The sequence below is a fragment of the Lissotriton helveticus genome, chromosome 11, assembly GCF_964261635.1.
Source record: "Lissotriton helveticus chromosome 11, aLisHel1.1, whole genome shotgun sequence".
Classification (NCBI taxonomy): domain Eukaryota; kingdom Metazoa; phylum Chordata; class Amphibia; order Caudata; family Salamandridae; genus Lissotriton; species Lissotriton helveticus.
In genome coordinates, this window is record NC_136072.1 from 360484954 (window position 1) to 360500130 (window position 15177).

The following is a 15177-nucleotide window of genomic DNA, read 5'->3' on the forward strand; positions in this document are numbered from 1 at the left end:
TTTTCTGAACCTCAGCCTTTATACAATCCCTGACATGGTCAGGTTGCATGTAGATTTTATTCTTCACAGGCAGACTGTCACCAGTGTCCACCTCATGGGTGCACCAGTTAGTTTGACTGGGTGTGAGAGAAAACATATGTCTGTGAGCCTGCAGAACCTGTCTGCAGTCCCATTGCTGCTGGTCAGAGAGGCTGCCTGCCAAGGCTACTCCATCCACTGAACCATCATCAGGGCGTTGGGATAACAGGTCTGGGAGAGGGTCACTCTCTTCCTCCTGGTCCCCATCTGTTGCCATGAGCAAGCCCATGGCTGCCCTGTCCACATATGCTTTCAATCTGTTTACATGGAGCTCCCTTGTGGAGGCTCCTAGGGGTGCCAAGGTCCGCCAAGTAGGTGACCTCTCCCTTTTTCTCAAGTTTGGTGTGGGGTCCAGACCTTCTGCCCTGGCTGGTACTCAGTCAGAACAGCCTTTTGGTCATGCCAAGCTTTCTGTCATTCTTGGCTGGCCTCCAGGTTTTTGGTTGCCTTCTCCATGTATTCAGCCATCCTGGAGCGGAGACCAAGTACATAGTCCACAATATCAAGTTTAGGCTTTTTGAGAGGTAACTCCCATCCTTCCTTCACAAGACACAATGGACCCCTTACACGGTGACCAAACAAAAGTTCAAAAGGGCTGTAGCCAACCCCCTTCTGTGGGACCTCTCTATAAGCAAAGAGCAGGCAGGGTAAAAGGATGTCCCATCTTCGCCTAAGCGTTTCAGGTAACCCTTTTATCATTCCCTTTAGGGTCTTGTTGAACCTTTCAACAAGCCCATTGCACTGTGGATGGTAGGGTGTGGTGAACTTATAGTTCACTCCACACTCTTTCCACATTGCTTTCAAATATCCAGACATGAAGTTGGTACCTCTGTCTGAAAGTACCTCCTTTGGAAAGCCCACTCTGGAGAAAACTCCAAGTAGGGCCCTTGCCACAACAGGAGCTGTTGTGGTCCTCAGGGGAATTGCCTCTGGATACCTGGTGGCATGATCCACTACCACCAGTATAAATCTGTGCCCAGATGCTGTTTGGGGATCCATTGGTCCAACAATGTCAATCCCAACTCTCTCAAAGGGTACCCCCACCACAGGTAGTGGTATAAGGGGGGCCTTTGTGGTGCCACCTGATTTGCTGACAGTGAAAAGGCGAAGCGTACCATAGTTATTTTAAATACGATAACACCTGGTACCAGCAGCTGGTCGGACCTGCTATGGGCAATTGTGCGGCTCCAGGATACGCCAATGTATTTATGAGATCATATGAAGAACGTAACATTTTGATAGACCCCCAATGGAAGAACAATCTGAAAATGTTCGTACGCTATATCGACGATGTTTTCATTTTATGGAAGAACACAAGAGAATTACTTGAAGAGGCACTCATGAATCTCAATACCAAAGACGAAAGGATACAATTTACATGGGAAATTTCAGAGAATTCCATCACCTTTTTAGATGTGCGCATCAACTTACGAGAAGGGAGGATTGAAACTGAGATGTATCGCAAGAATACCGATAGGAACAACACCCTGCATTTTCAGAGCTTTCATCAGGAACCACTTAAACACCATTTGCCATTATCCCAAATGATGCGAGCTAAAAGAATCACATCTGATTCAGACAAGGCCAAAGAGAAAATACTAGAAATGGGAGAAAGGTTTCGAGAGAGAGGTTACCCAGAGAACTTGGTCAAACAAGCGGCACAAAAAGTGAATAACATTCATAGTGGATTTGTTACAAACACGCAACAAGCAACATGAAAGCAGAATGACTGTAGTGTTTAAATGCTCCACTGTGAGCATGAACTTTAAGAAGGTTATTCGCAACCATTGGAGTATCTTAAAAGCTGAACCAGATATCAGACAGATCTTTGACGACCCACCGATCTTTGCTTTCACGAGAAGTAAGAACTTTGGAGAATTATTAAATACCAAAACAGAACCAGTGATGACCTACCGTGGAACTCGTCCTTGTTTACAATGTGGGAACTGCAATAATTTAGTGAGAGGCAACTATATAACTCATCCTATGAAAGGCCACAAAATAAAACTCAGAGTCAATGCCACCTGTGATTCGACAAATCTGATTTACATGCTGAAATGCCCCTGTGGCAAGGTTCATGTCGGGAAAACAGAACGCAAAATCAAAATAAGACTCAATGAACATAAGTCTAACATTAGAAATCGGAACGCCAAATCATCCTTAGCCACGCACTTTAACGAAGCTCAGCATAACATTTCCCAATTACAGTTTTTGGTACTTAAAGTGATTGAGAAACAGGAAGGACGAGACAACAATCGCTTCCTACTTCAAAGAGAGAACAGTTGGATTTATCTTTTGAACTCTCACAAACCTTTTGGTCTTAATGACCGGACAGAATTCATGTGTTATCTATAACTTGCATTTAATAGTAAGCCCTCCTGGCACTATTTTTTGCCTTGGACCTGATTGTGGAGACCAATGGTCTTTTCAACACGTAAGTATTTTTGCTTTATTGTTGTACATTTTAAGCATGCTCCTTGACTTATTTTCAAATATTATTCATGCCTTTTTGTTAACCGTGTTAAACACTTTGATTGTTTTTATGTTTCTATATAACTTTATTAGTTTGGCGCCTTCGCAAGGTCCACAGGTTACCATAGATACCTGACTGCTCAGCCGCCATTGGTTCTCCCCCGGTCACGTGATTGGGAGTTCGACCAATCGCGAGACCTGTATCACGCATCATGCTAGAATGTCTATAGTATAAGACATACGTATGGCCGTCATGGCGGGTTGCTCAATATTAGCTTTTACCGAGCTTTTGGACAAAAAGAAACATGAGAGACGCCTCGTGTCTTCAAAGTAAGTCTCTAGTTCACTAGTGATTTTGCTATAATTTGCTTTTATAATACAAGCACTCGTGAAGAGCCAGGATGCTTTTTGTTTAATGCAGCTCGTTTCCCCACAGTTTGTCGGTTACATTAAAAACGGACATCTTGATATTTCGTTTTTTCGGCATGATCTTGGACAACATGAAATGTGAGTCTTATGAACCTTTGAAGCTTTTTTCACGTCACAGCAGGGGTGCACACTGATTTGCATGCTAGTCACGAATTTGACATTGTTAGAACATGTATTTTTACATTATGCTTATTTTTTTTTGCTTTAACGTATATTGTACACACAATTGAATATTCTGTTACTGTGCCTTGTTTCTAGCTTTGTGGTCCCCGATGAAGGGCTCTTTAGCCTGAAATGCATTAGACTAAAGAACATGTTGTTTATGGAATCCAGATACAGTGAAGTAAATAAGAATGACATAATAATGAACTTATGAATAAATAAGACTCTTTGATTCAAATCAACATTTGTCATTATACCTTTTTGGTGAATTCTGGCTTATACCAGAAGAATAGAGTGGAGCGCCAGGGGATGCTTCCAATGATCCATTGGAATCACAACTTGCCACCTGATTTGCCACTGGCTTGGCAGGTGTCACAGGAGCGACAAAACTCCTTGGTATTCTCTGACATATGAGGCCAGTGAAAGTGAGGGACAAGTCTCTCCCAAGTCTTATTCTGGCCTAAGTGTCGTGCTAGGGGAATTTCATGGGCCAAGGTAAGAAGGAAACCCCTAAATTGCAGAGGTATAACCAACCTCCTGGTAGCACCAGGCTTGGGGTCTCTAGCCTCTGAATATAGGAGCCCATCATCCCAATACACTCTATGGGTACCTTGAGCATTCCCAGCAGCCTCAGCAGCAGCCTGCTGTCTGAGGGGTTCAAGAGAAGGACAAGTTTACAGAGCCTGCCCCAGATCTGCCCTTGAGGGTCCCCCTGTCCCCAGAAACTCAACCTGATCAGGTTCAAGCTCTTCCAGGACAGTCTCCTCTTGGATCACAGAATCATCCTCCTGAGAGGGCTGATCCTCAACCTGGGGCAAGGTGGAAGGCACTGCCTTAACCCTCTTGCTCTTTCTCTTGGATTGTGGTTGGTCTACAGTTTCAAGACCCACCACGGGTTCAGGTAGGCACTTCTTGGCCTGGGACCTGGTTACAGCAAGGACATGTGCTGAAATACCTAGCATCTCTGCATGAGTCCTACACTCCACTTCTGACCATAAAGATATTCTCTAGATCATTGCCCAAAAGACAGTCAACTGGGAGGTCTGCACTCACAACAACTCTTTTGAGGCCAGTTACCCCTCCCCAGGAGAAGTTAACAACAGCCACACTATGTGTAGTAGTGGCATTGCTAGCATTGGTCACTAGGTAATTTTCATCTAGTACAACTTGTTCAGGGTCCACAAAGTTAGTTGTCACCATAGTGACACTGGCACATGTGTCCCTGTAGGCCTGAGCCATTTTCTCATTGATCAAAGGCATCTGCATGTACTTGCCCAAAGTATTGGGACTTATTGTGGTGGACATAGCCATGTCCACATCACAGATCATAACTGCCTGAGTTGGAACCCTGACTAGGCCAGACTCCATCTCAGTACCCAGGGTTAACCCCACTATAGCCTTGGGTTGTGCACTACCACTGGTAACTGTACTAGGGGGTGCAGGTGCCTTAGGGTCTGCAGTGGTAGGGACTGTTCCTTTCTTAGTGCATTCACTACCCCAGTGTGAAACTGATTTACAGGATTGCACCAAGGTTTCTTTGGCCCATCATTCTTCTTCTTTTTATTTCCAGTTTGGGACCCACCCTCCTTAGGAGTATTTTGGGGGCCTGAAGAAGACTTCTGGTCTTTTTGTTTCTGATCTCCACCCTTCTGGTCTGCCTTTTTCTGATCACCTCCATGGTTCAGGGGTTTCTGCTTAACCCTTATTCTGACCCATTTGTCTGCCTTCTTTCCCAATTCTTGGGGAGAGGTCAGATCTGAGTCAATAAGGTGTTGATGCAACTGCTGGTTCTGACAATTATTAAGGATCTGTTCTCTCATTATTAGATTGTACAATCCTGTATCGTCTGAGACTTTACTTCCCAGCAACCAACCCTCCAGAGCCTTAGTGGCACAATCAACAAAATCAGTCCAATCCTGAGTCTGAGCTTTTTGGGTATCTCTGAACAACAACCTGTATTGCTCAGTGGTTAGGCTAAACCCATCAATAAGAGCACTCTTCAGGACAGTGTAGTTTTTAGCATCCCCAGGACTAACTGTGAGGAGCTTATCTCTCCCTTTCTCAGAAAAGGAGTACCATAAGATTGCTGCCCACTGATCTTGGGGAACCTGCTGTACAATGCAGGCCCTCTGCAGAGCAGTCATCCATTTGTGGATGTCATTCCCTTCCTTATAGGGGGGCACAATCTTTGTCAGGTTTCTATTGTCATAGGACCTGTCTTTCTCTTAAGGAATATTGCTGCCACCAGTGGAATCTAATCCACTCAATCTTTGTTCCCTTGCTAAAGCAAGTTTAGCTTGGGCCAGGGCTATCTCTTCCCTCTCTATCTGGAGTCTGCTAGCTCTCATCCTGGCCTTATGCTCTTTTCTCTGAGGGGAAGTCATTCCCCTTTGAGAAGCCCTTGAGGCATCAGAAAGGTTAGAATCCCTGGAAAGGGATCTATCTCTCCTGTTGCCAGGGAGTATTCTGCTATTGAGTCTGGGGAGGTGGTTACCCTCTCCATTCTCCATTCTCATGTACGACACTGCCGACAGCGAGAGCCTTCGTGGGACAGCTCGTGATTCACTCCTAGTCATCCTCGGTGCCCCAGAGTCCACATGGCAGCAGAGACAAGCTTCTCGACAACCACCTGATTGCGCCCGACATCGCCTGCTTCCTTCCTGGTTCCATCCTGGTCACTGGCTAGTGACCCAGACTCTTTCCCTCTGCTTTCAGATACTCTACATCTTCGATACACCCTTGGATCCAACCGGACGCTTCTCTCCTGGCCGCCTGCAGCATCTTCATCTCCAGGCTCCATAGAACTGCACGACGAAACCCGACACGCTTTGACACTTTTGCACCCGCTTCCTGTGGGTGAGGTAACGTTTGAACGCCGGTGCTCCTGTAGTGGTTTACACCTCTAGTGTCCTAGTTTTAAGTGGCTAAGTTCTAGTCCAGTCGGAAGACTTCTAAAACAGTAACTTTGTAACTTTTACGCACCATTGACTTTGCATTGGTGCATGTGTGTGCTTTTAGCACTGCACCCGAATCCCGCGGGCTACGCCCGTCCTAACTGCTGTTAGTCCAGTGTAGTCCCAGCGATTCCCAAGACCCTAGGCTTTAGCATTGTTCGTAAAGTGATACTTATACCACTTATTTAGTGTATGGTTTAAGTGGCCACCGGCCCTATCCATAATTGTGCACCTTTTGTATGTTTAACTGTGTTTTTGTTTAAACGCTTGTGCCTCCGCACTCATAAAGAGTACAGAGGATTATTCTAGCAATAAATACATATATTTTTATAATATATAACTTGTGTGGTGTCCTTTCATTTGATATTACAGGACTGCATATGGGAAAACAGCTAGCTTCACATGCCCTCTTGAGTTAAGCCTAAGACTGCTTAGGTCCATGCTACCCCTAGGATAGCTAGTCTATAAGGTTGACTTACAACCACCACCATAAGGGATTGTTTGGACTGATACAAGGTGCCCCCAGAACTGTGGACATCATACATCAGGCCAACTTCTCACAGTGAGGGACATTCCTGTCCCAAGTCTTGTTCTGGCCAAGATGTCCTACAAGGGGAATATCATGGGCTAATGTAAGAAGGAAGCCCCTGAATGCCTAAGGTATGACCAACCTCCTGGAAGCACCAGGCTTGGGGTCTCTAGTCTCTGAATACAGGAGTCCTTCATCCCAATAAACTCTATGGGTTCCATTAGCATTCCCTGCAGCCTCAGCAGCAGCTTACTGTCTGAGGGGTTCAAGAGAAGGGCCGTTCAACTGCGCCTGCCTCAGATCTGTCCTGGAAGGTCCCCCTGTCCCAGGAAACTCAACCTGATCAGGTTCAAGCTCTTCTAGGACAATTCCTTCTTGGGTCTAACAATCAGCTTCCTCAGAAGGCCGATCCTCATTCTGAGGCAAGGGGGGAGGCACTGCCTTAACCATACTGCTTCTCCTCCTGGTAGGCAACTGGTCCATTATTCCAGAATCCAGTGCCTGTTCAGTGTTGCAATTTTTGACCTGTGACCTGGTCACAGCTAGCACATGTGCTGAGATGCCTAACATTTCTGCATGTGTCCTATACTCCACTTAAGCCCATGCTGAAGATTCCAGTTCATTGCCAAGCAAACATTCTACAGGGAGGTCCGAGCTAACAACAACCTTCTTTAGGCCAGTTACCCCTCCCTAGGAGAAATTAACAACTACCATACTATATGTGGTAGTGACATTGCTAGCATTAGTCACTAGGTAATTTTCACCTAGTATGATCTGTCCAGGGTTCACAAAGCTGGGTATCACCATTGTGACACTAGCACATGTGTCCCTGTAGGCCTGAGCCACTTTATCATTAATTAAAGGAGTCTGTCTGTACTTGCCCAAATTACTGGGACTCACAGTAGAGGACATAGCCATGTCCACATCACAGACAAGAACAGCTTGAGTTGGTCAGAATCCATCTCAGTTCCCAGGGTTAACCCTACTACACCCTTCTGTTGAGAACCACCACTATTAGCTGAACTAGGGAGGGCAATGGTGGCTGGAGCTGCCTCCTTCTTGGTCCAATCACTGGTCCAGTGAGTATTTACCTTACATACTTTGCACCATGGTTTCTTTGGACCTTCTTTCTTTTTGGATTGTTGGGAGTTGGAACCCCCACCATTAGAGGCTTTTTGGGGACCTTGAGAAGACTTCTGGTCTTTTGCTTTCTCCCCATCCTTTTGGTCTTGCTTCTTCTGATCACCACCTTGGTTCTGTACCTTCTGCTTCACCTTTGTTCTGACCCATTTGTCTGCCTTCTTACCCAATTCTTGGGGAGAGGTCAAATCAGAGTCAACCAAGTGCTGATGCAATAACTGGTTCTGACAATTATTAAGAATCTGTTCTCTCATTATAAGGTTATACAATCCTGTATAGTCACTTACTTTACTGCCCAGTAATCAGCCTTCCAGAGTCTTAGTAGCACAATCTACAAAGTCAGTCCAGTCCTGAGTCTGTGTCTTTTGGGTGTCTCTGAACAGCAACCTGTACTGCTCAGTGGTTAAGCCAAACCCATCTATCAGAGCACTCCTCAGGACAGTGTATTTGTCAGCATCCTGTTCATTAACTGTTGGAGCTTATCTCTGTCTTTGACTGCAAAGGAGAGCCATAAAATTGCTGCCCACTGACTCTGGGGTACCTGCTGTACTTTGCAGGCCCTCTCCAAAGCAGTGATCCACTTGTGGATGTCATCCCCTACCTTAAAGGGGGCACAATTTGGTTCAGGTTTTTATGGTCATGAGACCTTTCCCTACCACTAGGGTTGTTGCTGCCACCAGTGGGCTCTAACCCACACAATTTCTTCTCTCTCTCAAGAGCTAGGGTCTCTTTTGCAAGGGCAACTTCTTGCCTCTTGATCCCAAGCGTGGCCTCTTTCATCCTAGCCTTATGCTCCCTTCTCTGAGGTGAAGGTATTCTCCTCAGAGCTGAGGCATTGGACCCTACTGATGAGTCAGAATGTTCAGATCCGCTGGGAAGTGATCTGGGTCTTCTGTGCTCACCATTAGGCCTACTTGGGGATCTGGATTGGATCCTTCCTCCTCCAGTCCCATGTAGTCCTAGGTTAACCTGGTTCAGTTCATTTACCTCTACCTGGTTCAACTCCTTTTTTTCAGAGTCCAATGGGTCTGGCCCATTGTTATCCTCTTCAGTAGAAGGTTGGCCCCCCTCTCTACTACATTGGTTACCTGGGTCTGATGCATTCTTTACATCATGAGCCACTAAGATATCTACCGGGTGGTTAAAGTTTGGACTCTGTCCTTGTCTCAGTCTTCTGACTGAACACAGACTTCTCAGTTCTTGAAAGGTGAATGTGTCATACTTAAGAAGGCACCCTTAGGTTGTCTTCTGGCAGAGGCCCACTAGGCCCGGCTTCCAAGGACACTGCTAGTGAGGTGTGGTGTGTGCACCTACCTACACTACTTGTTTCCTACTAGAACCTCTCTAGGAGTTGCAGTCAGGGTGTGCTAAGCCCTTACCACCTACAAATGCTAAGTTCAGTAGAACTTATGTATTATAAGAACTTGATTTATATGTACCTACAGGTACCTTAATGTGATCTTTCAAATGATATCTCAAGATTAATTGGTAAAACAACAGCAAGCTCTTATCCCATCCTCTGCACACCAATGTGAGAAGTTAGCCTGTCATATGATGTCCACTAGAACTAGTGGGCACCTTGCACCAGTCTAATCGACCCTTATTGATGGTGGTTGTAAAGTCAACCTTATAGAAAGCTATCCTAGTGGTAGCATGGACCAGCAGTCAACAGGCTAAGACTTCAGAGAGCATGTGAAGCTGGTTGTTTTACCAATGATAATCCCTTGAATACCAAATGAAAGGACACCACACAAGGTATATAGCAAATATATATGTATGTATTCTAAACACAACCTCTCTGCACTCTTTATGAGGTCAGAGGTAAAAGCACAATACAAACTACTTAATTAGCATACGATAAGTTGCACAAATACAGTTTTGCCCTAGGGGCCTCACAAACCATATACTAAACTAGTGGTATAAGAACCACGTCTGGAATAGAAAGTAGGCCTAGGGAATCACTGGGGCTACTCTAAACAACCAAAGGTTAGGAAGTAGGAGGCCCACGGGAGACGCGTGCAGTGTCTATACACAGCCGCGAGTTACCATTGACTTTCTATGGGAAACGAAGAAGTTACAAAGTTACTGTTTAAGGGCACTTCCGGATGGACTATGACAAACCCCCTTTAGACTAGGACACTTCGAGAGTCAAGACCCACGGGAGAACGGAGTACTCGTGTTACCTCACCCAGGGAAGCCGGGTGCATAGGTGCCTTTTGGTGTCAGGTTTCGTCGTCGTTTTCAAAGGAGATCTGCAAAGAAGTGCTGCAGGTGACTAGAGGAAAATTGTCGGGTGGATCCAAGGGTGGATCGAAGATCTGAAGAACTTGAAAGCAGAAGGGACAGAGTCTGGGTCACTAGCCAGTGACCAGGAAGGAACCAGGCAATGTCGCGATGATCTCAGGTGAAGAGGTGAAGCTTGTCTCTGCAGCCACGAGGTCCAGGAGGAGTCAACAACAACCAGGTGCTGGATTCAAGCTGTCCCACGAAGGATCTAGTTGACTGCGGTGTCGGTATCCGGATTGGACCCAACAAGCCTTGGCAAACGCAATCCACGCAGGAGATGAAGATTGGCTTTGGTGCAGACCAGCAAGGTCTGTGGCGCTTCTCCTTTGCAGGAAAGCTGGAGCAAGCCTGGAGCAACCAGGAAAGCAAGTTAAGTTTGAAAGAAAGTCTTCAGGGGGTTCACTAGCCAACGGACTAGGAACCGGGAAGACACGTTGAGCTGAATTGCAAGAGCAGGCCCCAAAAGGCACTCGTGGAGTGTGGAGGGCTGAGCTTCAGTGCAAATTGTGCTCGGGTCTGGGGCTTCTCGTACCCCAATGCACAACTGCGAGTTACCTTGGGAGTCGATGCTGTTAGCAAAATGCAGGATATCCAGGAGTTCTGGTGCCACGTTTCTCGTGTCCGCTACGGGTCTCAGCTTTGCTGGAGCCGTCGAGCAGAGTCAGTAATATCTGGAAGTCTGTGTCCTGTGTCTCAGAGTCTTCGAGTTCTGGTGAGAGCTTAGACAATGCAGACCAGCAAGCTACTGGTGGTGCCTGTGTTGCACAGGGTGGTCACTCCTTGACCACAAGGGAGATGTCTTCCGTCTTCCAATCGAAATGGAATGTCGAAGGTCCAGGATGTCTGTTTCAAAGTTTCGTCCAGGGTAATCTAAAGTCCTAGGGACATAGCTCCTATACTTATACCAAGTTAAGGGGTGGGATTACCTGGGAGGTCCCTCCTATGGGTAGACCTGAGAAGGGGATAGTTACACCCCTTTCCCTTTGTCAAGTTTCACACCAGAGTGGGGCTGGAGTGCTCCAGCAACTGGTTTGAACCGGGCTATGCATTGAGCACCTTGTGTGCCCCAGGCAGTGCCTAGAAAAGCATATCTGAATGCAGCCCTCCCTACCCCAATACACTACAGCCTGTCTGGGGAGGTGCCAGCACCTCCCTTGACAGGAAACCTATTGTCCAGGCCTCCCCTGCCGGAGTTTCATCCAGCAGCAGGAGGTCAGACTCGTGTCTGTGGCAGCAGCATCCATTTTGTGATGCTAAGGCTCTGTTTAACTTTAACCGGGTTTACCAGTAAGTACATGTCTTCTCCCTCTAGAAGGGTGGAATGCTACCCCCCCCAGGACTGGGGGGGGGGGGGGTAGTATTCCAAAGTGTTTGACACCTTACACTACATGTTTTGATGAGGCCAAACCAAAGTTAGCATTAAGCGCAAGGATTATAATGCACTTAAGAGTATATGGTATGGCTATATCATAGAACAGCTATAGGGAGATGGTTCCGAAATCTGCAAAGGGGCTCAGCTCATGCTAAGGCACCCTCTCACATAAAATCAAGAACTCTGCCTCCAGGATTGTTAAGGCCTGCCATAGGAGTGACTTATAGGTTACTATGTGTCTATATATAAGGTAGATATAGGTATACTATATCTAAGTAAGGGGTGATTACACCACCTTACCCAGGCTGTGTGAACAGACCTGTGGTGTCAGTTTGGAGGGCCAGTCAGGGGTGGCATAATACATGCTGCAGCCCCTGGTAGGCCTTGGATGCACCCATGCCCTTGGTACCTATGGTACACTATACAGGGACTTACAAAGGTGACCCAATACCAAATCTGGTATGTACCTAAAGTACATGGTATCAATTTAGAGAGAGAACAGCTAGGTTGTGGGCCTGATTAGCAGGGCCACAGCCAGTCTAAAGTCAAAAAAACAGAAAATCACATCGAAAAGTGGGGGTGAATATAGGAAGCAGACCCTACTCTCCTACAATCAGCTCATGCTGAGGTACTGGGTTTTTAAGAACCGGCACAGAACCGGCAACCCAGCGGTGTCAGGGTACACCCAGAGACCTCGAGTCCTTCCTGATTCAGACCACAGAAACTCAGAGTCTTCTAGGTGAAGTCAAGGATCGATTTTATTGGCTGCAACCAAGGTAACAAGTGTCCTAGAAGTACAACACACGGGGAGTATATTCTCAGGAGACTGCTCGAATTCACAAAACCAGGCTTCTCTTTTTGTACAAAATATTCAGCTTCAGGCAAACATTCTTCGAATTTACAGTATACCATTTACAGTTCTTTGTTACAACGGAAAAGCAGAGTCATGATGGCATGTCCATATTTCATTTCGTCCAGCCCACAACAAATCACTCGGCAAGGCCCAACCTTTCATCAGATATCGGTGAACCCCCAATAAAAACGGGCACCTCCCCATCATAAAGCAAGTGAAGCAAAAAGAGTAGAGACAGATGTGAGCAAGATACGGCAGGTGTGTGTGCGATGAAAAGGTTTTATGGCCTGTTGAGCCCTGATGCTATCTTGTTCGGCCACTGGGAGAGGAACTGACCTAACAGGTTCGGCCTGGGGCAATGGTTCCAACTTGCACAGGTCATAGGAAAGTCGATTAAGGTGTACGTGTCCTTTTGGGATCAAATTCAGCTGGATTATAAACCTATGTAAAGGGCAACTCATAAAATGGCTGCCATACATAAAATGGAAGCCGAGGGTTCTGAACGATAATGACGATTTTGAGGTGAAATCGTCACTCGAATATGCTGAAAATGCTTGTACATGGTGTACTCGTCATTCTCGGTCTTTTGATACCAAATTCGTCATGTTTCGACGAAGTTTAATTCTCGAGTCCAGAATTATTTATATGAGTCCAGAATCTTCAGAACCACAAACCCTCCTTTTGCCCTTACATAGGCAATTAATCTATCCTCATGTTAATCTGAGTCCAGATCTATATTCCTAAAGTCATTGAGATGTTGCTGTAACATCATTCTAGTACTTAGTTCATCTCTTGATACAGGCTTCCTTACACATGATGTAACACAGAGGCCACATATTGCAGGAGCACACTGTACGCACAGACAGAACAGGAAAAGAATGGCTAAGACCATCACAATGACCATCAGAATTTTCCATCCCCAGGCGGATATCAGTTCCCAGAACCATCCTATTAACGACCAATCTCCTTTATCCACATGAATAGATTCGGAAATCTTGTGTAGTTTGGAGATGGTCTGGTACACTGTTGGAGCGTTATCAGGGATGAAAACACAGCAACTCGATTGGATCAATCTGCATACCCCACCTCGGTCTGCAAGTATGACGTCTAATGCGACCCTGTTCTGAAGGGTCATAAGACGATCCGATTGGAGCTCAGCAGTCAGGTTACTAAGGGCACCAGCAGTTTCTATCACAGTGGACTCAACTACCCTTGTCAATTGCCTTATGTTCCTGCTGTTAGCCATGGATCCCCAGAACGGCAGAAAACCCTTTGCGAAGTCCCCAAACTCTTGTCCTGCAGTGTCTTCTTTGCTCAAGACACCTCTAACTATCCTTGTCCTGTGGTAATCTGCCGCTGCTGTGTAGGTGGGAGGCAACAGGAACGAAACAAAACATGAGCCCGAAAAGTCAGGGGGCAACCATGTGTAGGCTCTATCATGGCAGATGAAATAGGTACCCTTAGCTGCCAAAAATGCAGGGGAAGTCTGAGATCCAAAAACATACGTTTCAGTGCAGACACTCTTCCCTAACTGAGCTCTGGGATTCTTGCCAATACCTTGCAGACACAGGTGACCCTGATGGGGTACAATCCAAATCGGGGAAGATATCTTAGTTTGCTGTTTCTCACCTAGAACAGCTCCATATCCGGTTACGTTCCATCCTACATAGGCACGTATCTCATCTTCGGGGGTAGTTTCATAAGAAATACCATCCTTAATCATGTCAACTATACCTTTGACTAGAGCACTATTCTTAGGGTTGTCTTTCATAGAGCGTAGGGGGTAGATTTCACGTGCATATATGAACATTGTTCTGTATGCCCACATAGAACCATTGTGGCTGAAAGGCAGAACCAGATAAGGGATACCTTTATCTGTTGTGTGAGGCATAAGGCCACACACCCAACAGTTAGTCGTGTTCATTACTAGTTGGTGTTGGTGTAACAGTTGAACAAAGGAGTTATTAATTAACTCTAACCTTCTATTGGATTCATGGTCAGGAAGAGGGTGGAAAGAATGAGAGGAAACAGTAGGAGGAGGTATGGGCGATACAGTGGGTGCAAATGTTACATGAAAAGAGAATAAAACATAACTTATTAAAAATATCATTACACTGAACAACATTAGGATGCACAATATCAAGAAGATTATCTTTGTCATGGTAATACAGATCTTTGTTTTAAAATTCGCTTTCTCGGCAGGTCTCTCCACATCGGGAAACTCCATCTTCTCTAAAGTGCTGCCCGCGATGGCAGGTTGATTCTGCTAAAGAATGCTTCCGTCAGTCTAGGGCAACTCCCTTGGACCAACCAGAACCGTCGACCTAACGTCGTCAGCTGCACTCCAAAGACTTTAAGCAATCGCGGCCCTAGCAGCGGAACCCGGATGGCGGTTCGAAAAACAAAAATAAGCAAGTTTCCTCAGATGGGAGAGCTGCGCTTTAATAAAAATAGTACTTGGATGGAAAAAAGAAATATATTTATTAGTCCATAGGTCTCGGTCTCAAATTGTACCGTTGTCTTCCGGGTACTGTTTGATCCTGGAACAAGAGTTCAGGCTCTGTAGTGTTCAATCGCTTGGATGGCGGCACAGCCTCGTGCGAAATGTTCTCACTTTTACGTTCAGAGTTAGTTCCTTTTACACTTGCATCACTGAAAGGTAGGTGACGTGGCACGGTTTTAGTTTCTGAGTCAGCGACACCCTTCTGGACCCACTGGTCATAAGGCAGAGGTAACGTAATTCTTTTGCAGTGGACACCGTGGATCCAGTTGGCCTTCCCCTCCACTCGGACCGCTGATCTTGTGGAAAGAAGGACGAGGTGCGGTCCGGTCCACCTGGGCTGGTCGTTCTTTGTTCTCTGGAAATTCTTGACAAGGACCCAGGAACCAGGGTCGATGGAGT

General features: G+C 46.1%; 1 protein-coding gene across 1 annotated transcript; it reads right to left on the reverse strand.

Moving 5' to 3' along the window:
- Nucleotides 1-12990: 12990 nt before the first annotated feature.
- On the reverse strand, nucleotides 12991-14502 carry LOC144790794 (endogenous retrovirus group PABLB member 1 Env polyprotein-like). Its single transcript, XM_078665481.1, has one exon. The coding sequence runs from the start codon at nucleotides 14500-14502 to the stop codon at nucleotides 12991-12993; it is 1512 nt and encodes a 503-aa protein (XP_078521607.1).
- Between the last annotated feature and the right edge of the window lie 675 nt (nucleotides 14503-15177).

Coding starts and splice junctions, on each gene's coding strand:
- LOC144790794 (XM_078665481.1), bottom strand. CDS start 14,502: ATGGAGTTTCCCGATGTGGAGAGACCTGCCGAGAAAGCGAATTTTAAA.